The sequence below is a fragment of the Copadichromis virginalis genome, linkage group LG7 (assembly GCF_057382275.1).
Source record: "Copadichromis virginalis isolate Kocher_CV1m ecotype Utaka linkage group LG7, C_Virginalis_male_GT1.1, whole genome shotgun sequence".
NCBI classification, from domain to species: Eukaryota; Metazoa; Chordata; class Actinopteri; order Cichliformes; family Cichlidae; genus Copadichromis; species Copadichromis virginalis.
The window spans coordinates 67,311,843-67,339,329 of NC_140624.1; the positions used below are offsets into that span (position 1 = coordinate 67,311,843).

General features: G+C 43.5%; 2 protein-coding genes across 2 annotated transcripts; one reads left to right on the plus strand and one right to left on the minus strand.

Moving 5' to 3' along the window:
* Positions 1–300: 300 nt before the first annotated feature.
* LOC146706683 (solute carrier family 13 member 1-like) lies at positions 301–25,119 on the plus strand. Its single transcript, XM_085464890.1, has 16 exons — positions 301–501; positions 3,382–3,550; positions 11,978–12,106; positions 13,697–13,833; positions 13,940–14,106; positions 14,239–14,278; positions 14,385–14,466; positions 14,595–14,752; positions 14,920–15,039; positions 16,011–16,109; positions 18,323–18,424; positions 18,599–18,690; positions 19,183–19,277; positions 21,359–21,520; positions 23,854–23,991; positions 24,133–25,119. The coding sequence occupies exons 2-16, from the start codon at positions 3,431–3,433 to the stop codon at positions 24,265–24,267; spliced, it is 1,776 nt and encodes a 591-aa protein (XP_085321016.1). The 5' UTR covers positions 301–501; positions 3,382–3,430; the 3' UTR covers positions 24,268–25,119.
* On the minus strand, positions 8,014–10,051 carry LOC146706684 (uncharacterized). Its single transcript, XM_085464889.1, has 2 exons — positions 9,397–10,051; positions 8,014–9,298 (listed from the first exon to the last, which is right to left on the minus strand). The coding sequence occupies exon 2, from the start codon at positions 9,221–9,223 to the stop codon at positions 8,018–8,020; it is 1,206 nt and encodes a 401-aa protein (XP_085321015.1). The 5' UTR covers positions 9,224–9,298; positions 9,397–10,051; the 3' UTR covers positions 8,014–8,017.
* Positions 25,120–27,487: the final 2,368 nt, after the last annotated feature.

Below are 27,487 nucleotides of genomic sequence, written 5' to 3' on the forward strand. Positions count from 1 at the left end.
TAATTTCCGGACTGCACTGTTGGACATTTCAGTCGTGAAATCTGGTCACAGTAATTTTAATACAATAGTTTTAATAAGCAGTTTCTTCCCCACAAATATTCAGATGTTGTGAGCTAAACAGCTGCAACATGTTTAGGGTGGTGAACTCGAGTATGCGCTCTGATTTGAGGCTTTTTGAGGTGGAACTCGTGTAGCATCTCTGTAGACAGACCCACACGGACTACAGTAGGCGGCCAATGTGAACCCCAGTACTGGTTCATAAAAAACAATGGGTGATGTCATGATGTCCATCTTTCATAAACAGTCTGTGGTTTCAGTGTTAATGTTCAACAGGTTCAGGTGACTGTGGAGTGATTTAAAGTGGTGCTCGGGATTTTATTTGAGTGAGACCATCAAGACCATCAAGATTACGGTCAGCCAGGAGCAGAGGCTTCACTTCCCCATTTCCTTCACTACATCAAAACAGCACCTTTCAATCCTGAGGTGGCCAAGCTGCTAGAGGTGAGAAAACAGCACTCTTAAACTCACACACTACCAGTTAAAAGTTGGGACACACCTTCTCATTTAATGGTTTTTCTTTATTTTCATGACTATTTACATTGTAGATTCTCAATGAAGGCATCAAAACTATGAATGAGCACATATGGAATTGTGTAGTAAACAAAATATGTGAAATAACTCAAAACATGTTTAATATTTTAGATTCTTCCAAATAGCCGCCCTTTGCTTTGATTACTGCTTTGCGCCCTCTTGGCATTTTTTCGATGAGCTTCATGAGGTGGTCGCCTGAAATAGTTTTCCAACAGTCTCGAAGAAGTTCCAAGAGATGCTGCGCACTTGTTGGACCTTTCACTCTACGGTCCATCTCATCCCAAGCCTCTCAATTGAGTTTAGGTCAGGTGACTGTGGAGGCCAGGCCATCTGGCGTAGCACTCCATCACTCTCCTTCTTGGTCAAATAGCCCTGACACAGCATGGAGGTGTGTTTGGGCTCATTGTCCTGTAGATGTAGAGATGTGTCTGCTACTGGAACTCTGTGTGGCGTTTATCTGGGCTCTAATCTGAGGTGTTGTTAACTTGCTATTTCTGAGACTGGGAACTTGGATGAATTTATTCTCAGCAGCAGAGGTGACTCTTGGTCTTCCTTTACTGGGGCGGTCCTCATGGGAGCCAGTCTCATCGTAACGCTTGATGGTTTATGCCATGAATTCTAACAGTTGTCAAATAGAGCTGTCAGCTGTGTACCAACCTGACTTCTGCACAACACAACTGATGGTCCCAACCACATTAAGAAGGCAAGAAATTCCACAGATGAACCCTGACTGGCCCACCTGTGAAGTGAAACCACTTCAGGTGACGACATCATGAAGCTCATTGAGAGAAGTCCAAGGGTTTGCAGCACTGTCAACAAAGCAAAGGGTGGAATCTAAAGTATAAAACATACTTACAGTTATTTATAATTTTTTTCTTTGCTATATGATTCCATATATCTTGCTTCATATATTTGAAGTATGCATCTACAGTGACGTCATTGTGGTTACACGAGCTCCGCGGACTTCATTCTGTGCTCCAACAGACTCGACAACATCTTGTCCTCTAAAGAGGTTAAAAATAAATACGCAAACTCATTAAGGAAACAAAGATAACCCTTCCTGCTACAGGTGAACTGCTGTATATGTTTAACAGCTCCACTGATTTGGAGAATTCTGTTTCCTGGACAGATTTATCACACAGGTTCATGTGCTTGGTACTCAAAGATGACTTCATTCAATTTCTAAATAAATTAATGAATAGTTAAAGCAAGCTGGCTGCATATGACCACAGTGCACGTCTTACAGTATGTTTTCATTATTCCAATTATTTGGACAAGATCTCCAACACCACTGGCTGAAATGCAACACAAACTATGATAAAGCCGTGTTTTATGGATGACAGCAGATACTCAGTGCTGTATCTCTTTCCTGACCTCCAACATTTATACTAACAGCAATTTCAACCAGAATTGTTATATTTGGAGTAGAGTCCAGTGCTTTTATAATATACCACACCTCAGATTTTTATTTTACCCGTATTCCTCCTGTTCTGATGAGGCTTCAGTGAACAGCAGGCCAAACAACTTAACTCAAGGTTCATTCTTTGAGTTAGGTGGCTTTTTTAATGGTTGAATGATTCATAGGTCAGTGTTTAGTCTGTCATAGGTCAGTGTGGCTTAATAAGCAAAGCAAACATTCCTCTGAAAATAGTGAGGTACAAGGACTGGACTGAGTGAAACAGCAGCCACTGTCCAAAGAAAAGCTTTGAAATGTAAAGGTGGGGAACTGTATCTCAGCTCTGGCTCATTGAAAGCAAAATAGAAAGAAATGAGGGTGACTCAAGAGTTTTGCACAAAAATCTCTTAATGACATTAAAGTCTAACTTATAAAGTGAAGTGGTTTGTGTGCTGTCAGCACATTCCATCTGGAAAGTTGGGTTTTTTTTATATTTTCCTGAATTTTGTTTAGTTATTAGTTGTGGGTCAAAAGAAACAGACATAAACTCAGCTAAACTTTAATGGATCTCTGAGGTTTTCAAGATAATAAGTTAAAAGATAGCAGAAGTTGTTGGAATTCTCACACTTATAGCCAGACACAAGAAAAATATACTACCGTCAGCAGGTGCCATGTCATGCTGATGCATGTTCTTTGGAGTATAGATTAAGACTCAACTTTACACAATGAGCTAGTAAGTTTCGTGACTTAGGCATATACTCACATATCATGCATACTTTTGGTGCCTGCTTTTAAATTGTTGCTGAATATTCAACATTAATTATATAACAGTCTTTATTCTTTCTTAAAATATAATGAGGACTGGAAATGATGCAAGTCGACATTCTAGCAAATAAATATTGTGTCTAAATATTTCACACCAGGATCAAATAGATAAATCCTTAAAAATCAGGGTGAATGAAAGAGTTTTCCCTATGAACTGAAGGAGGAAAACCTTAGAGCTCACCAAACCATGTACACATACAATATCATATCGCACGCTGGAAGCAACTTTTTAGGTCTGTGTATGTATATTTGCTATGCGCATTTTAGTAAAAATTATTCTCAGTAAGTATCTTTACATGCTTTATATTTTGTTTTTTATGTCAGAGAAACTACTGACATTGACCCTTTCAAGCACCACACTTGAAATAAATGAAAAGCCTTGTCACATTAACATCTGACCTTTGTCTTAGTGGAGAGATAACCAACAGTTACTAATGAGCTTTTGTATCTTGCTCAAGAAAACTGATATGGAAATGTAAAATGAAGCTTCCAGTAGTTTGATGACTTCCCCAAACCGGTTTCCAGCTTGTCATTCTCAGTCAATCATTACCCTCTCTAACATATCACAGCCAAATAACTGCGGGGTCACAGCAGGATCCTGCAGGAGAGACGAAATCGATGGGAGACAGGAGGATGCTGACGAAGCTGAGCGAAGCACTGTGGAACTATCACAGCCTTCTCCTGATCATCCTCACGCCGCTGCTGCTGCTCCCTCTTCCTCTGGTCATCGGAACAAAGGTGCGTGCACAAATATGACGGGAACTGTATCCCCTCCATAACAGTTTCATTTAACTGACATTGCACTGATCAGTGTTTTTAAGCAGCTCCTATCATTAATTGCATATTGTGAAATATGTTGCCACTGCTAGTTTTAATTGTATAGCACATAAACTTTATGATATGATCTCAGTAGGTTGTAGCTATTGTAGAGTTTTTGTGATGATCTTGTAACGTGCGGTGGAGATGAAGCCAGCCGCGGAGGTGTGCAGGTGGATAGCGAATGAGCAACAGCTTCTGACTTTCCAAAAAGTACTCATTTATTTACAATATCAAAAATAAGTGCTACCTCTACCACACATTACTGAAGAGCACACTAGTCCGCGTACACACGGGAGCATCCATTACAGGAGGAGTGCGAAGAAGAACAAAAAAGGGGGTGACACCAGTCGTGAGACAGGAGGCGCCGCCATGTGGTGATACACTGCATTACGATAGCAACTGTTACATAGTCCCCCCTGGTGAGAAAAAGGCTGTCCTCAGCCATACACAGCTGGAAAAGCACACACCACACCTAACAGTACCCTATACATAGAGGTTACAGCTAAGATTAGTGCACACACAGGGCAAAAGACCATTTAAAAATGAAATTGGTGAAAATAAGACGAACATGTACAGTGGAAAATCAGTCTTCTTAGTTTTTTCACTTTTTCCTTTTTTTTGTTTTTAAAGTAAATGCCAAGAATGAACCTTAACGCACTAAAGAGCCATAAAACTGGATTAAGTAGAGCAAACAGAAACATCTACATATCATGACTCAAAGTAGCAATGCAACAAGACAGCATCAAACAGGTTTAACCAGAACATTTCACTTCAGATCAAGCCTGGTTGTGTGAAAATCATTAGTCCATCTTTTGTTGCTCCAGCCAGACGTAACTCTGGGGCAACGTCTGAGCCTGAGATTGTAATGTCCACCAGCAGCTGGGTGCTGGACAGATCTGGGTGAAACACTCTCTGGAACAGCGCCCACACCAGAAGAAGAGTCAATGTCCGGTAAATCAAAGGGGAATGGCTCAGAGCCAATGTCAGTGTCTGCAGGGGGGCCAGGGTGGGCCTGAGAGTCAGAGTTCAGACCCTCTGCGGTCTCTCTCTCGGCAGGCGATGAAACAGAATGTTCTTTGGAAGTGAGAGAGTCCCAGGTATGGAACGGTTGCATGTTCACAACATGATAAACACCTGCATCCACACCGGAGTCCACCCAAGTGAGCCTGTAATTAACATCACTGAGTCTCTGAGATACACACAATGGTCCCTGAAACAGTGGTGCAAGTTTAGCAGTAAAGTTAGACTGAGCATCTGACCTGGGGTGTGTCTTAACTCTCACAAGGTCACCAACACGAAACGTGGCATGTCGATGTCTCAAGTCATAGTAATGTTTTTGTCTGTCATGGCTATAGTCCAAAGCTGCTTTGGCGTGGTCGTGAGCTTCCTGCAGGGAGGCTCTCAGAGTCTCAGGGTAAGGCACACCCGGTTCATCAACACCTGCTGTAGAAGGCTGAGTGATAAGGTCAAGCGGGGTGTCTAACTCACGACCATAAAGCATCATGGCAGGAGTCAAACCTGTACTGTCATGAGGGGCGGTGCGCAGAGCAAAGCAAATCTGAGGGAGAAACTTGTCCCATGATGTGTGCTTATCACCTACATAAGCACGGATTGCAGTTTTCAGAGTCCGGTTGACGCGTTCAGTAGCATTTGTCTGAGGGTGATATGCCGTAGTGAGTCTGTGCACCGAGCCTAATGCAGAAACAACATGTTCAAAAAGCTCACTCACAAAAGGAGACCCTCTGTCAGAAATCAGGTAAGTGGGTGTACCATGTCTAGCAAAAATGTCAGTGACGAATTTACCAGCTGCTACCTGAGATGTAGCTTCTTTGACAGCACTGGCTTCAACCCATTTAGTCAAATAGTCAACAAACACGATCAAATAAGCATTACCAGTGGGGGTGCGGGGAAGTGGCCCAACAAAATCCACACCCACATACTCCCAGGGTTTCTGGGGGACAATGGGAACCATAAGACCGGCTGCTTTTTTTTGACTTGGCTTGGTGAGTTGGCACACTGAGCATGAAATCACATAGTGTTTCACATCAGCTGCCATTTTGGGCCAGAAAAACCTAAAACGCAGTCTAGCCAATGTCTTAGAAACACCCAAGTGACCTGCTGTGGGGTGGTCGTGGTAATAGTCCAGCAAGGTGCCTCTAATGGAAGTAGGGGCAAACAGTTTCAGCTCTTTCAAAGGGTGCAAAGCACATGTGGACTTGGGTTCTCTGTGATACAAAAGAGAGTCATACACAACATACTGTAACAAGGTGGCATTGTCCGAGCTGTTCAGAGAGTCTGCTTCAATGTCTCTGAGGAGTGGACCTGTGACATGATCGTCTAACTGCAGCTGTCTCAATTGTGAACGGTCAGCCAGAATGACGGGGAGCAGAGTACGAATGTCCAGGCTGCCCATAACAGCATGATCTGGTAAAAGATCAGTCGGCCTGTCACAGGTCAGAGGCAAAGGGTTGCGTGACAGTGCGTCGGGAACTTTGTTCTGTGCACCAGGTTTGTGCACTATTGTGAAATCAAAGTCCTGCAAACGAAGTGACCAGCGGGCGAGTCGGCCCGTTGGGTTTTGACGAGACATGAGCCACCTGAGACTGTTGTGGTCAGTGAAGATAGTAACATGAACACCTTCAACATACGGGCGGAAGTGTTCCAGAGCCCATATCACAGCGAGGCACTCCTTCTCTGAAGTGCAGTAGGGGAGTTCAGCTTTGTGAAGGGAGCGACTAGCAAAAGCCACAACGTACTCACGACCCTTGTCATCCTTTTGCATCAACACTGCCCCAAGACCAATGTCACATGCATCGGCGTGAATGGAAAAGGGACGGTTGAAGTCTGGAAATGACAGGATCGGGGCTGATGTGACATGATCCTTCAAAGTGTCCATGGCCCTTCGACAGCTGTCGTCCCAGTGGAAAGCATTGTCCTTTCTGGTGATGGCGTGAAGAGGTTCGGCATGGCGGGCATAATTCTGAATGAAGCGTCGATAATAGCCAGTCAAGCCAAGGAACTGACGGACGTGTTTCACTGAGGTTGGGGTATCAAACTCCTTAACCGCCTTTACTTTGTCTGGATCGGGCTTAACACCTGATGATGTGATGCGGTACCCGAGAAAGGTGAATTCATCGAGGCAGAATTGGCACTTTTTGAGCTTCAATGACAAGCCAGCAGCCTGGAGTCTGCCCAGCACCTCCTCAAGATCCACTAAGTGCTGTTCAAAGGTAGGTGAGGCGATAACAATGTCATCCAGGTAGACTGCGCACGTTTTGTAAATGAGGCCAGCAAGCACAGAGTTCATGAGTCTCTGAAAAGTTGCAGGTGCGTTGCAGAGCCCAAAGGGCAGCACCCGAAACTGGAAGAGACCGCAGTGAGAGATGAAGGCAGTTTTAGGCTTCGAGTCCTCTGCTACAGCAACCTGCCAATAGCCTCGCGCTAAGTCCAATGTCGAGACAAACTTTCCTCTTGCCAGAAAGTCCAAAGACTCATCTACACGAGGCAGGGGATAAGAGTCTTTTCGGGTAACTTGGTTGAGCCCTCGAAAGTCCACACAAAACCTTGGTTCCGTGGCCGCTCTATTTACAATGACTACAGGAGCTGCCCAAGGGCTTGTGGAAGGTTCAATGATGTTGTCCTTCAACATTTGTTGTACTTGTTCTTCAATCACACGTTTCTTAGCAGGTGACGTGCGATAGGGTGGGAGATTGACAGGTGTTGCATTGCCAGTCTCTATGGCGTGCTCAGTGAGAGCCGTTCGACCAAGTTGACCATCAAACAAGGAGCTAAACTTGCTGAGCAGATTGAGTAAAGCATCCTTGTTGTTCTCTGAGAGACTTGCTTCAGACAGTTTGGCTGTTAAGTCTGAGCGAACCAAGTCCAAAGACATCAGTGTTCCAGGTGAATGTGAGTAATCATTTTGAAGGTCCTCTTCATCGTCTGCGAGTGGGCAGGGGATGTCCTCAATGTAGACGGTTCTAGTGGGAATGTGAATAGAAACAGAAGCTCTTGCCATAAAATCCATTCCCAGAATGAAAGGAGAGGACAAATCTGGTATTATTGCAAAACGCTGGTAAAAGTTCTTGTTCATGAATCCAATATTGAGCCAAATAACACCGTCAGGGATACAGGGAGCATTATTGGCAAGGTTAACTGCAGGACCATTCCACTCACTTGTGTTTCTAGGGTGAGAGTCATTTACTTGAATGAGATCTGTTCGTACAGCCGAGAGGGAAGCACCCGTGTCGAGGGTAGCATCCACAGATGAAGCATTGAAGTTCACTTTCGTTCTTAGTGGGGTATTCCAGTGGACTTGTGAAAAATTGTCTTCCAAGTGTCCAAGACTGTGTCCACCCTGTAGTGAATCGGGCGTGTGAGGCTCCGTTAGTAACTGGGGGAAGGTTGGCCTCTGTGAAATGTCCTCCCCCCCCTGTAGTTTCCCGACTGCCTGTATTGTGGCTGGGATGTGGTGCTGCTTAATTCCACCTTTTCATGGCCAGGGTCAGAGGGGCCAGGTGCCGGCAATGGCTGGACTGGGCCATGCCTAGCGGTGTTCGAGGCTCGTTGTGGCAAATGAGGTTGGGTGTTACAGTTTGGGCAGGTGCGTGTGGTGAACCCTGGCTGAGAGCATTTGAAGCAGTAAGGTTCAGGCTTATAGTTGTCTTTGCTACATAAAGCAGGCTGTGGTCTTTGTGGTCCAAGCACTGAGTGAAGCTCATGAGCACGTAGCAGCAGGTCCATTACAGAAGTGACATTAGCGCCATACAGGGCAACTCTGTATTTTTCAAGAGCATGTTTACTAATTAGGTCGATTCTGTCTTTTTCAGGTGGAGGACTCTTCAGTTTGTCAAACTCACTCAACATGTGGGCAACAAAGGTTGGGAGTGGTTCGTCCTGAGCCTGAACACGATCCAAAATTCCTCTCAGGATGCGTTCTTGGTTGTCGGAGGGCAGAAAAACTGTCTTAAACAGTTGACAGAATTGAGCCCATGATGTGATGTGGGAGCTCAATGCCTTGAACCATTTCCCGGGCTCTTTTGCAAGAAAGTGTGGCAGTTCGTTTAGCAATTGCCCATCGGTTAGGTTCAATGAGGCTTTGTATGTGCCAACTGCATTTAACCAGTCCTCAGGTTGCACTTTGCCGTCCCCAGCATACACAGGAGGCTCCAGTTTTGCGTGATGTAAAGCTGCCGCAATCACTCTGGAAGTGCTGCTGAGCTCAAGTGAGTGAGATGGGAGAAAAGGATTTGTAGGTTGAAATGGGTTGCTGGGCAGGAACGGATTGGTACTGTTGGTGGGTTCAGTTTTGTCTCTCGCAGGAACATGAGGTGTCGATGTGGCCATTGGGAAAACAGGAGACTGTGGGACTGCAGGAGGGGGAGAGCTCCCCATTGTGAGTTGGTCCCACTGCCTTAGTAAACTCTGCTGTATGTTCAGTGAGTCACGTAAACAATCACTAAGCTTATTCACCTCAGTTCTTAACTCCACCACTTGTTGGCTAAGGCTAGGAGTCACATTTTCAACTATCTGGCACATAGGTAACGAGGTAAGTTCCATGTCTGAGTCAGAGTCGTCTGGGCAGTGTGCCATTGTGATTTCAAAAAAATTAAGCCGCTCCAGGGCACAGTGTAGTTATTGATATAGTAGTAAAAGAGTCAGATCAGACTAGAGAGACAAAAATGCAAAGATTAATTTTAAATCGTTTCGTTATACTGAGCCGAAGACCAGCACCAACGGTTGTAGTCGGCCAAGTTCTCACTTACATGTGCTACAGTCAGTCTCAGCAGAGGGAAAGGGGAATGGAAAGCCAGCAGAAATGTTCATGTCCAGGCTCTCCACAGAAGAATTAATCCTTAGAAGACGAAACCAACAGCACGTCCAAATAACAAATCCACGGAGTCCATTCGCGTCGCGGAGTCAGCTTCTCTCTTTTTCTTTCTCCCAAGCAGAGCAGCGGCACACCGCGGTATCCAGAAATTAGTCGGGTCCCACCTGAGCTGAGGCTGCGGCCATGGCTGGAGAAAACGTCCGAGCGTCCGCAAAACTTGGGGGATTTCCGAGACAGTTCACGTGCTAGAAGAGAAGAATCCTCGGCGGGATGCAAAAATCGTCTGAAGTCCAAGGGGAAAAAGTTCGGGCGCCAGTTGTAACGTGCGGTGGAGATGAAGCCAGCCGCGGAGGTGTGCAGGTGGATAGCGAATGAGCAACAGCTTCTGACTTTCCAAAAAGTACTCATTTATTTACAATATCAAAAATAAGTGCTACCTCTACCACACATTACTGAAGAGCACACTAGTCCGCGTACACACGGGAGCATCCATTACAGGAGGAGTGCGAAGAAGAACAAAAAAGGGGGTGACACCAGTCGTGAGACAGGAGGCGCCGCCATGTGGTGATACACTGCATTACGATAGCAACTGTTACAATCTGAACAGTCTCTGTGCTTTATTAAGTTTACGTTCGCTCTTTATTTGCTTTCCTATCAGCCAGTCATGGATTTGTACTTATACACTTTTTTCAACTCTAAGCACTACGAGATCTTTTACACTTTTTCCCGTCACTATAAATACGGCTAACAGACCCTTGTACTTAGTGCCATCTGACCCTTGATCCTTTTCTAATAATGGCCATAAATAAAAGTTTATATACTTTCATAAAATGAAAACACATAAAATGATACTTCAAGGTCATTTTTTACAATTTAGGTTTAAAAAATAACAGGATTGCAAATTAGAAGAAAGTAGAAAGCAAGTAAAAGGTGTTTGTTTCTACCAGCTTTTCTTGTGAAAGGCAACCTTGAGCTAATTATATTAGTACATGGGAATCTAAACTTTATTTCAGTCTAAATTTGAATTTAGACTACAGTACTGATCAAACGTTTAAGACCCCTTTAAAAATGGCAAAATATCATATTCTGCATTGGCGGATCTTAACAAAGTTCCAAGTAGAGCTTCTGTCGTGTAGCGCTGTGTGGCAGGCAGGATGACGACCCAAACACAGGCCTCAAACAAAAGCTTAAACTCAGCGAACACCATGAGACCGGAAAGTGTGCGCGTCATGGATGATGTCAGCGTGCACACTGTGTCTGAGGACGAGTGAACGCAGGCAAAGCTACTGGTCTAGACGGGATTCCCGGCTGTGTCCTCAAATCAACCGCGGCTCAGCTGGCTGGAGTGTTTACACACATCTTCAACCTTTCCCTCTCTCTGTCTGTAGTCCCAGCCTGCTTCAAAACGGCCACCATCGTCTCTGTACCCAAACCCTCCACCATCTCTTCCTTCCTCTTCCTTAAACGGCTGGCGACCGGTATCTCTGACCCCCATCATGAGCAAACGCTTTGAAAGGCTGGTCGGGGACTTCATCTGCTCTGTACTGCCCGACTCACTGGAACCGCTACATACCGCCACAACAGGCCCACTGATGATGCCACAGCCCTGACACTACATACTGCCCTCTCGTACCCGGAGAAGAGAGACACGTCAGAGAGAATGCTGTTTGTAGATTACAGCTCAGCATTCAATAGTCAGCACACACAAACTAAACAGTGAAGAAGGCGCAGCAGCGCTTCTTCTTTTTCAGGAGACTGAAGATATTCGGCAAGAGCTCCTGCATCCTCGGGGCCTTCTACCGCTGTGCCTTTGAGAGCATCCTCACTGGACGCATCACCACGTGGTATGGCAACAGCACCGCTTACAACCACAAAGCTCACCAAAGAGTGGTGCGGTGTGCTGAAAGGATAATTGGAGATGAGCTTCCCTCCCCCAGGACGTGTAGAAGAAGCGGTGCCTGAGGAAAGATTGATACACCATTAGCATTGCCTTTCCTCAGTTACTGCTTAGGCTAAATCATTTTGATGTGTGAGGGCATGCAGTAATGGAAAATGAAAACTTCCCTCAAATGTGTTTTACAAAAAGTAACGATCCTGTTTTTGAAAATGCAACGAGTATAAAATACTGTGAAATTTATCCATAAAAATATTAAATTTAAAAAAACTGAATAAACAAAACTGGTTCTTTCTGGATAATTTCAGTACAGATCCAGTTTTCTTGGGGGGTTTTTGGAATTTGTATTATTTGTTTAAAAAAAGGCGCAGCATTGAAATGATCTGCAAAAGCAAAGATACATACATGCAGAAGTATAACAATAAGAATTAAGCTACATTTAGACAATGCTTCAACAACCCAAATAATTACCTGAAGGTGTTTTGAAGTGGTTGCTGAGTGACTCTAGTTTACCGTCTCTAACTTCTGCACGTGTGTGTGTGTGTGTGTGTGTGTGTGTGTGTGTGTGTGTGTGTGTGTGTGTGTGTGTGTGTGTAATCATCTTAATGTGTTTTCCCTGTAGGAGGCAGAATGTGGCTTTGTGATGATGCTGATGGCGATATACTGGGTGACGGAGGTGATTCCACTGTCCATGACCGCCATGCTCCCCGCCATTCTCTTCCCCCTCTTTGGCATCATGTCGTCCTCCAATGTGAGTCCTTCTGTTAGCAATCACAGTTACACAGGACACAGTGTTGATGCGTTGAGAGTTGTTATTCTTTATGAATGCACAGCAGCAGGTGTGTTGCTCTGGTTCTGGTTCTGCCTACAATAATAATAACATGAGTAATAACTTTAAAGGTCTAACCAGCAACATGCAGATGGCTTTTCATTTTGAAGCAAGATACAAATACACATAAGCTGTAGTAAATGTGGTGTGAGAGATTTAGCTGCTCTCTTTGCCAAGAGTGTGTTTGTCAAACAGGTACTCCGCCATGCCATTCTGGGGAGCGCCCATGCCCACCTGAAGTTTTCAGCATATTCCTGCTTCTTTTCCAATTTGCTTGTCCCTCGTGTGATCTTAAAAATCCTAAAACGACCCTCTTCTTCCATCCATCCATCCATATGCGATAGATGGATGGATGTTCCCAGGCAAGCTGAGCAACATCATCTCTCCAGCATGGCCTGGGCCTGCCCTAGGGCCTCCTTCCGGTGCTACACGCCCAGAACACCTCACCCAGTAGGGGCCCAGGATGCATTCTAATCAGAGGCCCGAGCCACCTCAAGTAGCTCCTTCTGAGATGGAGGACTAGGAGTTTTACTCTGAACCCCTCTCAAATGACTGAACTCCTCACCCTATCTCTAAGGGAGATGCCAACCACTCTTTGGAGAAAGTTAATTTTGCCGTTTGTATCCACAGTCTTCTTTGTTTGGTCACTATCCAGAACTTGTGACCATAGGTAGCTTGTGTACTCACCTCTCTCCTTAATACGAATGACCAGTACAGCATCTGCATCACTACAGACAGTCCCTCAATCTCTCACTCCCCTCTCGCCCCACTCATTAACAAGACCCTGTGATAGTTAAACTCTTCCACCTGGGGCAGCAAGTCACCCCTAATCCAGAGTGAGCACGCCACCCTTTCTGGATTCTCATTTCTGCCACTTGGCTGCAAACTGGTCCAGTGCTCCAGTGTGAGCTGGAGGCCACCAACTGATGAAGCCAGCAGAGCCACGTCATCTTCGGTCTGCCAATCCCAGTTCTCCATCCAGTGTTCCAAGGTATGTCAACCAAGAGAGCTCTACAACATCTGAAGCTTTTAGGAACACAGAGTGAATCTCATCCACCCCAGAAGCCTCTAAAACAAGCCAGTGTGTCTCAGCCTCATGCACTATGTCAGGCTCCTTCATCACCAGAGAGGTCATGTTCCATGTCCCCATACCCAACCTCGAAAGCCAACGATCAGACTGCAAGGGTCTCCACCCCTTACTGATGCCTGACACACATTGCAAGTGACCAGCATGGCACCTCCTGCGTCTTATGGGCCTACAGCAGAGCAGGCCTTGTTCTTATTTGCAAATAAATGTTTTTATTCTTGGACACTTGGACTCTTCTTTATGCTCATCCAATTATTATCTTTTTAAAGTTGTATTTTTAATTGGTTTATCTGTTACTTGTTAACTCCCTGTATAACATATTCATTGGCCACAAACTCAAATTTGAAAATGGGCTTAAATTTTTACTCCTCTTCCTCAATTACTCTATAGCAGCTCTCTGTTCTAAAATCCCTTTTCTCCTCTAGGTGGCAAAGGAGTATTTTAATAACTTCCACTTCCTGCTTGTGGGTGTTGTCTGCCTTGCCACGTCCATCGAGAAGTGGGGCCTCCACCGCAGAGTCGCCCTGAGGCTCGTCACCTTGGTGGGGGTCAACCCTGCTTGGTGAGCATCTTCGTTCTCTGCTGTTGGATTCAAATTTTGTATTTCTTCGAGATTTAAGTGTGAAGGCTCCATTGTTGCTTTTTGAACACACCACTGTCTCCTTCAGGTTGTTGCTTGGCTTCATGTCCGGCTGTGCCTTCCTCTCAATGTGGGTCCAAAACACATCAGCTGTTACCATGGTGATGCCCATCGTAGATGCTGTTCTCCAACAGATTCTAAAGGCGAATGAAGAGGGATACTCTGGTGAAGACAACCCTACCCTGGAGCTGGACGGTACCTGCACAGACAGTATACTTTACTTTATAAAAGCACAAAATATAATTAAAAGTGTGAGATAGCTGTGTGTCTTTGAGCTTACAGTAGGATGGAACTTGTGGCCCTGACCATAATCTGTCATTTTTCCAGAAATCAACAACTGTACTGCAAAAAATAAAGAAGCTCTGAGGTATGTAAAGCATGGGGATTCACTGCTGCCCTCTGGGTTCAGGGTGTTCTAAGTTTTTGTTTCTGATGTGCTTGAAGAGCAGTTGAATCCCTTATTCCTCTCTCAGTGACAGCACAGAGCCAGATGTCCCCACAGAAACCTTCACTTCTGTTCAAATACCAGCAGAGTCGCAGCCTGCAGCAGACGAGGTGCAAAAAAGCACCAAACAAACACAGAATAAAATTATTCTTTGATATTTTTCCAGTGCTCATACATGTTCTGCTACTTCCGCTATTTCTGCTTCTCTGTCTTGATTTCTCCGCATTTTGTCTTACAGGCTGCAGAGAACGTACCCACGGCCTCCTGCAGGCGTCGGCAGGGCCGGATGCTATGCAAAGCCATGTGCATCGGCATCGCCTACTCCTCCAGCATTGGTGGCATCACCACGCTGCCGGGAACCTCTGCTAACCTCATATTCTCTGAGTACCTCAACCAGTGAGTGTCTCACATCAGGTGTATGTTAATGAGACATATTGGCAGTGGTGGGATTAATGTTGCCTTCAGTGTTCGGTTAATTCAGTCTGCTGCACAGCTAGAATGAAATAATGATTGAAAGACTCCTTTAAAAATAATGTTTTTGAATCCACTGTCTTTACATTCAGCGTTTACCCAGACTGCAACAGCATCAACTTTGCCAACTGGCTCCTGTTGTGCCTGCCCATCAGTGTTATCATGCTGCTGCTGACATGGTTCTGGCTGTACTGGCTCTTCATTGGCTCAGAGTGAGTGTCAGCATACCATCTGCAGAGCCAATCACCTGCTATCAGTGCTATTCTACTCTGACTACTCTTTATGCACACTCCATTTGTTATTCTGTTTTATCAGTTTCATCATCCTATTCTGATTTCTTTGCATTAATCAATTAGTGGAAGCATCATCACATGTGTTATATATGTGTTTTATTATTGTGAAGATTTATTATAGTTCAAAGCTCTGATGATGAATCAGTTGTTGGCATCTTTAACAGAAATGTCTGACTAACTTTAAACTTAAACTTAAGCAGAAGTTTCCGGCAGCTTTTCAGAGAAAACTAAAGAACATATACATGCTATTTGAGAGTTTGTATTATGTTTTGCTACCGCATTTACAATAGGTTAAAGGTACGATTTTTATTTTTAAAGTCCAATCCTCACCAAATAGAAGAATGCCAAAGCATCTTCCAAAAATCTGCAGTATTCCCAGAAAAAGTGTCTTATATGCATCTCCATTTATATTTGGTAGTATGACTTCAGGACATAACAGAGCAGGCATCACTAACAACAGGAAGAACTCAGGGAGGGGCAGCCATCAACTGTGACTGGTTAGGAAGTGAGGATAAAAGAGAGGAGAAGGCTAAACTGGAGAACATAGACAACTACAGTCCTCAGTGCATGATGGGAAGTATGGGCATAGTTGGCAGCATAACTAAAGATTGGTTCATGGTCACCTGATCTAGATCTAACTAGAGATTTAACAAAAATGACATTTTTAAGCCTCTCTTTAAGTAGACACAGTCTCTGTCTCCAGAATCCAAGAAGATCCAGGAAAACAAATCACTCCTGCATACAAAGTGTTTCTCTTACTCCAGATTATTTTAGTGCAAAGATGGAATTTTATCATCAGTTTGACTTAAATAGTAAAATTTGCAAGATTAAAATGAAATTTCTCTCTCTCGCTCACACACTCACACACACACACACACTGTCTCATGCAGCTTCAAGTTCCTGTGGCAGTGTCGGGGAGAGCAGTCTGACAGAGAGAGGGCGGTGAAAAAGGTGCTGGAAGATGAGTACAAGAAGCTGGGAGCCATTAGGTGATCTCTCATTCGTTTATTTACGCACTCGTTTATTCATCAAAGTAATCAGTTTGATCATTTATTCATTCATGCGTGGTCATTTATGCGGTGTTGGTGATACAGGATGTTGGTTAGGGATTTACACTGGGTCTTAATGCATGCTCAATCATCCAGCTAAGAAATCCCAGAATCTGGACGTAGCGTTTTCAGTGTCATCCAAGGGACTTCTTCAGTTTCAGTTGACTGCAGGTTTCCCCAACCTTATAAATAGTTCTGCATAATGATCAAAACTGGCACCATGGCCTGACAGTGGACTGTGATGTCAGCTTCATGACCATTAATATGCAAATTGTTTGACCATTGATCAATGGCCACAAGGACTGAGGAGCTCATTCATATATATATACAGTGGGGCAAAAAAGTATTTAGTCAGCCACCGATTGTGCAAGTTCCCCCACTTAAAATGATGACAGAGGTCAGTAATTTGCACCAGAGGTACACTTCAACTGTGAGAGACAGAATGTGAAAAAAAAATCCATGAATTCACATGGTAGGATTTGTAAAGAATTTATTCGTAAATCAGGGTGGCAAATAAGTATTTGGTCACCTCAAACAAGGAAAATCTCTGGCTCTCACAGACCTGTAACGTCTTCTGTAAGAAGCTTTTCTGTCCCCCACTCGTTACCTGTATGAATGGCACCTGTTTGAACTCATCATCTGTATAAAAGACACCTGTCCACAGCCTCAAACAGTCAGACTCCAAACTCCGCCATGGCCAAGACCAAAGAGCTTTCGAAGGACACCAGGAAAAGTATTGTAGACCTGCACCAGACTGGGAAGAGTGAATCTACAATAGGCAAGCAGCTTGGTGTGAAAAAATCAACTGTGGGAGCAATCATCAGAAAATGGAAGACATACAAGACCACTGATAATCTCCCTCGATCTGGGGCTCCACGCAAGATCTCATCCCGTGGGGTCAAAATGATCATGAGAACGGTGAGCAAAGATCCCAGAACCACACGGGGGGACCTGGTGAATGACCTGCAGAGAGCTGGGACCAAAGTAACAAAGGTCACCATCAGTAACACACTACAACGGCAGGGAATCAAATCCCGCAGTGCCAGACGTGTTCCGCTGCTGAAGCCAGTGCATGTCCAGGCCCGTCTGAAGTTTGCCAGAGAGCACATGGATGATACAGCAGAGGATTGGGAGAATGTCATGTGGTCAGATGAAACCAAAGTAGAACTTTTTGGTATAAACTCAACTCGTCGTGTTTGGAGGAAGAAGAATACTGAGTTGCATCCCAAGAACACCATACCTACTGTGAAGCATGGGGGTGGAAACATCATGCTATGGGGCTGTTTTTCTGCCAAGGGGACAGGACGACTGATCCGTGTTAAGGACAGAATGAATGGGGCCATGTATCGTGAGATTTTGAGCCAAAACCTCCTTCCATCAGTGAGAACTTTGAAGATGAAACGAGGCTGGGTCTTCCAACATGACAATGATCCAAAACACACCGCCCGGGCAACAAAGGAGTGGCTCCGTAAGAAGCATTTGAAAGTCCTGGAGTGGCCTAGCCAGTCTCCAGACCTCAACCCCATAGAAAATCTGTGGCGGGAGTTGAAAGTCCGTGTTGCTCGGCGACAGCCCCAAAACATCACTGTTCTCGAGAAGATCTGCATGGAGGAATGGGCCAAAATACCAGCTACTGTGTGTGCAAACCTGGTAAAGACCTATAGTAAACGTTTGACCTCTGTTATTGCCAACAAAGGTTATGTTACAAAGTGTTGAGTTGTATTTTTGTTATTGACCAAATACTTATTTTCCACCCTGATTTACTAATAAATTCTTTACAAATCCTACCATGTGAATTCATGGATTTATTTTTCACATTCTGTCTCTCACAGTTGAAGTGTACCTCTGGTGCAAATTACTGACCTCTGTCATCATTTTAAGTGGGGGAACTTGCACAATCGGTGGCTGACTAAATACTTTTTTGCCCCACTGTATATATATATATATAAATGTGATATATATATATATCACATTTAAAGAGCCATATTTTTATTCATGTATTTATTTAACTATCCACAGCGTTTTACAGTACCTTAGATGGTTAGTTGTCATGCCAATGCTGTCATTCATTTTACTTGTTGATCAGTTATTGACAGAAAGACATTCCTATGATAATTTATGCATTCACACATTCATTCGTTCCCTCTCTCCAGTTCTCAGGAGATCTTCACCGGGGTGGTTTTTGTGGTGATGGTTTTGTTGTGGTTGACCAGATCTCCAGGTTTTGTACCCGGCTGGGGTTCCCTCTTCCCTCAGTGAGTCACAACCTTCTTTTATTGCCTTGGAAATTATTCAAAATTATTCCCACAAACAATACGATACAAATGATACAATGACAAAGACGAGATTCTTTGGGAAACATGCATTTTTATGATTTTTCACAGCAGCAATGAACCATGACCCAGCTGATCCCTTTTTCTGTTTTTCAGTAAATCCAACTACATCACAGATGCCACTGTGGCTCTGGTGCTGGGCGTCCTCCTCTTCTTTGTACCTGCTCACGGACCCTCCAGAAAATATGGTGTGAAATATGTATGAAATGTGGCTTGTTGTTTAGTCGGATGTTGAAGGCTAACACAAGTACTCTCAACATTTTTGTTTATGAAGGGCAACCAATCAGTTACAGTTGAAACCTTGTTTCAGGCAAACTTTAAACCAAGGGGCTACACCACAGACCACTGTGAGATAAATAAGAATTATTAACTGAGTCATGCAAAACTGCTCCAAGAATAAGGAGCAGGAATTAGCATAATGGGTCAGGATTAAATACTGTAGATTTACTCAGGTTGGTTTTTCTTAATTCTTCTTAATGCAGTTTTCCTACACCACATTAATCTCACTTATTTGGTTATTGCGCCCTATGCATATCAAGCTTTTACATAAAAGAGATATAAAAACTTGAGGCTGCAAAGAAATGTGTGAATACCAACAATCAGTAAAGTTTTAACAATCATTTAACACGTCTGTTTTTCAGCATCAGTCCCAGTAAATATGTTTTTTTCTCTCAATTCAGAGGCGATGATCTCTTGGAAAGAGTTTCAGGCCTCCATGCCGTGGCAAGTTGCCCTGCTGGTTGGTGGAGGCTTTGCCCTCGCTAAAGGTGCAGAGGTATGCTGAAATACAAATCACAATACATCCAGAACAGTTTCCTCGTACAGACCAAGAAGAAATTTGATGCAAACATTGTAAAGTTTTCACAGCTAACACAGAAAAATCTCAGGTCCAGACAAAAATCAGCACTCTGGTGTAGATCATTGGGAATGACAGGAATTTTCACTACTTCGTTACTAGGGATGGGTATCATTTAGGTTTTATCCAATACCAGTACCAAACCAGTACTTTTGAAACGGTGCCAGTGCTTAAACGGTGCTTGAATCGGTTCTTAAAGAATCAAGAACACAAACTTTGTCCTAAAATCTGTCATGTTTAGCTGTTTTTTGTAAAAAGATAACAATGTTAGCCTTTTCTGCAGCTATAGGGATATATGGTATCACTCTTGGCTGGAAGCAGTGCTTAAACAATGGAAAAAACACAAACTTTGTCCAAAAACCTCTCATGTTTAGCTGTTTCCCTCTTTTTCTTTGGTCATTTTAGCCTTTTTGGCCAGGGTGAAGGGAGTATCTGCCATCAAACAAGAGGACAGCCGCATGTAGCTACGACGGTGTTTGCTAGTTCACCTTACATGCATTAATGTAATCACATGGTTAGACTACTCAACGTAAATTACACACGAACAACATGAAGCTACTCACGCAGAGAAGAACGGCTGCTGCTGCATCATCATCCTCATCATTTCTGCTACACTGGCAGGGCTAGGGGCCAGGACTCTCCTCTTCGGGTTCATGTTGCTAACTCCGGGTCAGATAACAGGCACCACACCCGCAGTAGATGTGCTCGGTGTGAGGTCTCGCAGCAAGCCATCAAATACGGTGCATTTCTCGGCTTTTAAAAAAAACGCTATGCGTCACCAGGTGTTTCATCGGATTCAAGGTGTTACCTCCTTTGACAGTATCACAGTATCAGCTTAAAGCACTTGTTGCTGCTGAGTTTGCATCTTTTGCTGTGAAGTACAGCCAGACTTTGACCGCTTCACTTTGGGCATTTTTAATCTGTAGCTCTGCTCTAAAAGAACGTACGTACCTGGGCCCGCCTACTATCCTCGGAAAGGTAAAATGATTGGCTAGAATCCAAAGTGTATGACATCTCAGTAAAAAAAAGAAAAGCACAGAAATGTGCGCTGCTCTTCGGTCTGGTTACTACCGTTTATGTCAGAACACCGGTACCCATCCCTATTCATTACTCAGTCTCAGCTGACTGCAGGTTTCCAACCTTATGACCAGTACATTTGTACGATAACTGAAACTAGCACCACTGAATGAACAATAAGCTGGGAGGTCAGTTCCTTGACCATTAATATGCAAATTGTCATGACCATCGATCAACAACCATTGATCAAAGATCACTGATCGTTGCCCATGAGTACCATTCACAGAGAGTTAGGGAACGGCTGCAATCACAAAGATGTGCCCTTAGGCCCCCTCCTCAATTCAGAGATGGTCTTTTCCCTTTCACCTAAATGGTCTCCTTGACTCCCCACTTAAACCAGCGTTCCTCCCTGAGTGACGAAATGTTTCTCCCACTGAAAACACCACGTCCAGGTGAACAGAATCAACCTTCTGAAATTTATTGGCTATGATTTGTCTAAAATTGAAATCATTAACTAATGAACAAATGGTTTCACTGTCAGACCAGCACGTCCTCATCGCATCTGGTCAAGTGTCCACAAACGTCATGTCAAATCTTCAAAATGGGCCTTCAGAAACCAGTGGTTGATGTAATGGTACCGGGGCACCCCCAGTGTTAAAACATGGGGAAGCAGAGGTGTAAATTGTTGTAAGTGTAGTGTGATGAATGAGCGTCTGACAGCCGAGAGCTGCAGCCGTTTATAATAAAGTTGACTCTAAAGAGCAACCTCTGGACCCGCCGTGTCTCAATCACACCACAGGTACCTATGTCCATCTTTTATAGTGTCTACACCAACATGATGTATAGAAAAGGTGAGCCAAAGAAACTAGTCTCTTCAGAAGTTGAAAGAACTGACCTGTCCCTTAGTTTAACAAAAAGAACTGTTAGATACATTAAAGCTGGTATAAAATCTGCTTAACGTGTGTGTTTGTTTGTGTGTGCAGGAGTCAGGTCTCTCTTTGTGGGTGGCCAGGCTGATGACACCTCTGGGCGACCTCCCGGTCTTAGCAACAGTCACAATTGCCTGTCTCATTGTCACCACGCTAACAGAAGTGACCAGCAACGCCGCCACCATCACCATCTTCCTCCCCATTCTCTCTCCTCTGGTTAGTTCAGTGTTTTATATTGTACAGATCTGCGGAAAATTTGATTCTCTCAGTCTACTAGAGTAGCTTTGCATGATTCACAGTTGAAAATAATCTTCGTTTATCTTACACTGAGGAGTCCCTCAGTTTACGGTCCCTCCCTTTAACCCTAATTTCTTTGACTGTAGCTAACCAACAAACCACTAAGGGATAAGCAGTTGCCATCCTACAGACCCGTTGACCGAAGCTTTGCTTGTCTTGAATATGAGCGTCCACTAAACCAGCTCATCGCTTGACACCAACTTCATTTTTTTCTAAATCAATTTCTTCAAGGACAAACTTTTCACACAATTTTTTGCGTAGTTTCTTGCAAATTTCTAAGTGTTAATTACCTGATATGTGCGACTGTGGACATACTCTGCTAACCACGTTTGACACAATGAGCTGCCCGCTCTCTCTCGTCTGTAAATGCCAGCCTCTGGTTCCAAAAAGCCAACATACAGTGGCTTGCAAAAGTATTTGGCCCCCTTGAACTTTCCCACATTTTGTCACATTACAGCCACAAACATGAATCAATTTTATTGGAATTCCAGGTGAAAGACCAACACAAAGTGGTGCACACGTGAGAAGTGGAACGAAAATCATACGATTCCAAACATTTTTTACAAATAAATAACTGCAAAGTGGGGTGTGCATAATTATTCAGCCCCCTGAGTCAATACTTTGTAGAACCAGCTTTTGCTGCAATTACAGCTGCCAGTCTTTTAGGGTCTGTCTCTACCAGCTTTGCACATCTACAGACTGAAATCTTTGCCCATTCTTCTTTGCAAAACAGCTCCAGCTCAGTCAGATTAGATGCACAGCGTTTGTGAACAGCAGTTTTCAGATCTTGCCACATATTCTCGATTGGATTTAGATCTGGACTTTGACTGGGCCATTCTAACACATGGATATGTTTTGTTTTAAACCACTCCATCGTTGCCCTGGCTTTATGTTCAGGGTCGTTGTCCTGCTGGAAGGTGAACCTCCACCCCAGTCTCAAGTTTTTTGCAGACTCCAAGAGGTTTTCTTCCAAGATTGCCCTGTATTTGGCTCCATCCATCTTCCCATCAACTCTGACCAGCTTCCCTGTCCCTGCTGAAGAGAAGCACCCCCAGAGCATGATGCTGCCACCACCATATTTGACAGTGGGGATGGTGTGTTCAGAGTGATGTGCAGTGTTAGTTTTCCACACACAGCGTTTTGCATTTTAGCCAAAAAGTTCCATGTTGGTCTCATCTGACCAGAGCACCTTCTTCCACATGTTTGCTGTGTCCCCCACATGGCTTGTGGAAAACTGCAAACGGGACTAGAGCAGGTTGATATGACCAAAAATATTTATCATGATATATATTTGAAAATTTGCGATAACGATATAATTCAAACTAAAAAATATATTTCACAACTCCACAACTTTATTAGTGCAAAAAACAAACGAACAAACAAACAAACAAACAAACAAACAAACAAACAAACATCAATGCATTTTCACTTAAACAAGCAGCTGTTTTTTATGTGCATGCAAATTCCTCGCTGACAGTTTAACCAAAAGGCGTTTCCAGTGGAAACTGGCCGACATATCCTCAGCATAACCATGTATAATATCCACTAAACTTAAAAAGAGGTTATACACACACAATACGGTAACATTATGTTGAAGCACAGTACGTATCACTCCGCGAGGCTCCGCCTACGATAGCCGCAATGCTCCGACAATCCATCAAGCGGTGCGGCTTCGTAGCTTAGCAAAGTCGTACTAAAACATTTGACAGATTTTCGAGCGCCGCAGCTGGAATTGCAGCAAAAGCTGGTTCTACAAAGTATTGACTCAGGGGGCTGAATAATTACGCACACCCCACTTTGCAGTTATTTATTTGTAAAAAATGTTTGGAATCATGTATGATTTTCGTTCCACTTCTCACGTGTGCACCACTTTGTGTTGGTCTTTCACCTGGAATTCCAATAAAAGTGATTCATGTTTGTGGCTGTAATGTGACAAAATGTGGGAAAGTTCAAGGGGGCCAAATACTTTTGCAAGCCACTGTAGCCAACACTGAATTCCCAAATAAAAGGGTGATGTCAGGTTGGCTATTTCCATCTTTAACATACAGTCTTTTTTGTCTGACCTGCCACAAAACAAGTGGTTTATTTCCAGCTAGTCAGCATCAATGACACTACTGTGTATGGAACACTAGAGACTGTTATTTCACTAATTTATGAAATTAGTGAAATTATTATCAAATGGACTGGTTCTTATATAGTGCTTTTCTACTCTGAGCACTCAAAGCGCTTTATGAAGATTGTTCTCGCTTCAGGCCGAGGCCATACACGTCAACCCGTTGTACATCCTGATCCCTGCCACCCTGTGCACATCCTTCTCCTTCCTCCTGCCAGTGTCCAACCCGCCCAATGCTGTGGTGTATGCCTATGGACACATCACTATCATGGATATGGTGAGTTCTTTGATAAGAAAAGAGAAGCAGACACTAGAAATAACTCTTTCACTAAATGTATGCTGGCCATAATTCACAAGAAACATCTGTATAACATTCATCCTTGACTGCAAGCCTCGTGTCTGATCATGTCTGCTGCAGGTGAAGGCGGGGCTTGGTGTCAACACGATCGGAGTCCTCTCCCTCCTGCTGGCCATGGCAACTTGGGGAATTCCTCTGTTTTCGCTGGATACATACCCTGAGTGGGCACCGACCTTCAACTCCACGACACCTTGATGAGCGGACCCTGGAACTTAGTTTTCAGTGGTCAGAATCCTTATAGAGACTCCAAGGAGATTCTTGCTAGAGTGATGTTAGACAGGCTATAAACTAAAGTTAAAAGCTGTTAAAAATAAAATAAAATATTAATATTTATGTTTGTTTAGTTTAAAAGATCTATCTCTTTAGTTTGAGTTCATGGGCCAGGAGCTGCAAAGTGAAGTCGGGTTTTTCTGGAAGGTAAACGTCATCCTGGAGTGTAATTAATGCAGTTTTGTAAGATGCCACCAGATTCTCACAGTTATTCATCAGGTGTCATTTTGCATTAGTATGAAACGTGCAGGAAGTTGGAGGGTTGCTGTCAGAATCAGTCAGTTTGTTAAAAAGCACATCATCGTTCGTTTCCTTCAAGACCTTCATTTTCTGTGCTTTCTTGTGTTTTTTTTTATTTCACTTACACTTATTGTTAGACTCTGATAAGGATTTTGTTAGGGTTTAAATACGCCACTCCACAACAGTAAACCTGCACACTGGAAAATTTGTGTAGCGACCCTGTTTCACTAATGCCATAACCCATAAGAAGGGAGAAAAGGTTGCTGCCACTCAGCATGCATCTATGCAATACGCTGATTAGTTCATATGTTTTCACTTTTAGCTGTTAACTGGGGCTCTGTTGTTCTTCCCTTTTCTATAGATTTCTAATCAGGGTTCAATTCTATGCGTCCTTCTTAAATCCTGTCTCTGGCAAAAGCTGGGATACCACACTGGAAGTAGCACATTTTTGACTGGCTCAGGGATTTGTGTAAACCCAACAGGAGAAGTTTGGATATGTGTGTGTTTTGTTTTTTAAAGTTTTCAATAAACTGTGTTTCTCTGACTTCTAGTTTGATTTTCCTGTGAGATTCTGAGTGAACTGGTTTTGGTTGACCTTCGTATGGAAACGCACAGCTAGGGAAAAGTCTCGTGCCCTTCCTCTGCTTGTAAAAGTCAGCTACTCTGGGATAACACAATATCTCCTCCACCAACACATATGAAAGGTTAATCAAATGTGTGTTTCTCCAAGATAGAGCTTAATAACGTCAAGGTTTGGCGCTGTGGTGGGCAGGATGAGGACCCAAACTCATGGACACAGAAGGATGAACTCAAAGACGCAGCTTTTATTGTGCTGTAGCAAAAACAAGAGACAAACAAAACCTAAACAGGAAACTAGAACACTGGTAAACACAGCGCTGGGGGTCAGTGAGTTACAGGCCATCGCACACAGCACATGGAGTGGTACAACATAACTAAGGTCAAAGGAGAACGCGGGGCTTAAATACACAAGGGAGTAACGAGGGAAAGGGAAACAGGAGGGAAACACAGCTGGGGGCTAATCAGACATAATGAGACAAGGGGAAGCAAAATTAGATACACTGGAACACAGCACAAGGACTATCAAAATAAAACAGGAGACATGAGACATTCACAAAGACAGACTTTACACCTAGACATGGAGACATGACTGACTGGGGAGACAGAGGGAACATGGAGACAAGAGTGACTAGACGTGGAACACGGGGAAGGCAAAGTGACAGAAACCTAGGAACTAAGAATATAACACAAGCAGAAAACAAAGAGAACCAAATAACAATAATTAACCAATGAACACAAAACACTGAGTCACAGACTCAGTAGCGTGACACATAAAGGAATTATGAAATAATTCAAAGTTCATTAAAGCTTTGAAATAACAGTAATGTTCTTATTTTTACCATCAACACATCACTTCAGCTTAAAGAGACGTCTGTAATCTCAGATAACGAAGGTTGCACACACATTAAAAAATGACTACCAAAGAGAGCAGCTGTGTTGGTGGTTCCAGCTGATGCTTGAGCAGGACCCACTGAATTCAGTTCACTTCAGGTACTGTACCAAATCACAACAACAGTCTCAGGGTGCTTTACATTATAAGGTAAAGACCCTATAATGATAGCTTCATACTTTAATCCGCTGTTTATCCATTAGGGGGTAAACAGTTTCCCCATTAAGAGTTTCTCAGTGTCGGAGATGGACGTGGTGATGCTGTCTCCTAACACTGGTAATCCAGGTAATGTCAATGAAGCTTGCTACATATTTAACACATGTTAACAGGTGTTAACGATGGCCTGTAACTCACTGACCCCCAGCGCTGTGTTTACCAGTGTTCTAGTTTCCTGTTTAGGTTTTGTTTGCCTTTTAATGCATTTAACATTATGAAATGTGTATTTTAACATAAACTATGATCAAACTCAAACAACCTTCTGCTCACATCCAAACTTTTGATTAATCAGGCCCCATCTTATCTGAAAGACCTCACAGTGCAGTATCACCTCAGAGCACTTTGCTGACTGCTTCATCTTTCAGTTTGCATTCAGGAGGCAGAGACCCTCTCCACTTTCAGGATTACGCTTAACTTAACTTAACTTTCCATTTTGATAAAGCTTCCCATCAAGACTTTTGTAGGGTTTTGCTCTTCCTCACACTGGAAATCCACACATAAGCAGTGCATTCAAAAATGACCCTAAGGAGACGGGCTGCTCAGTTACATTCTGAACACTTGAAAATGTTAAATCTAATCCACAGTCAGGGACCTTTTTCCTCAACAAGAAATGTCAGACAGCGTCCATCTGATCCAGTAGTGCTAACACTGTGGATCCACCACTATCATTAGTCTGGAAGCTGCAGACCTGCTGTAAATGTGGGTCAGCATTAACAACCAGGAACTCAAAGTGCAGCTTTCTCCCAGTGTGTCAATGCTTTTTACTTAATGGCTGCCAAATACACATTAGATTTAGAGGCTATGCCACTACATGGCATATGATTTACTCAGGCAATAACAAAAGATTGGAATAATTTTATAATCATTTCCAAAATAATTTAATTCAAGTAATTGAAAAATAATAGTTCTGTATATATTAAACCCTCTTAAGCCCAAGAACGCCTCTGGCCTCAGAGGCATGTGCCCACTTTTCAAGTGTGTCCACGCAGCAACTTCTACAACCTTCATATCTGTTGTTTTTTGTCTTGTTCTGCTCCCCCCAAGTGGCCAAACCCAGGTACTTACACTGAGAGCTCATTTCCAAATGACTGGTCACAGGTGGTGAAGAAGACAGCTGAGTGACGTGTTGGACATTCTGGCATCATTGTATCATTTGAACGCGACAGCATTACAAGATGATTCATTTCAGGTTGTTTTGTTTATTTTGCTTTTGTTATTTTT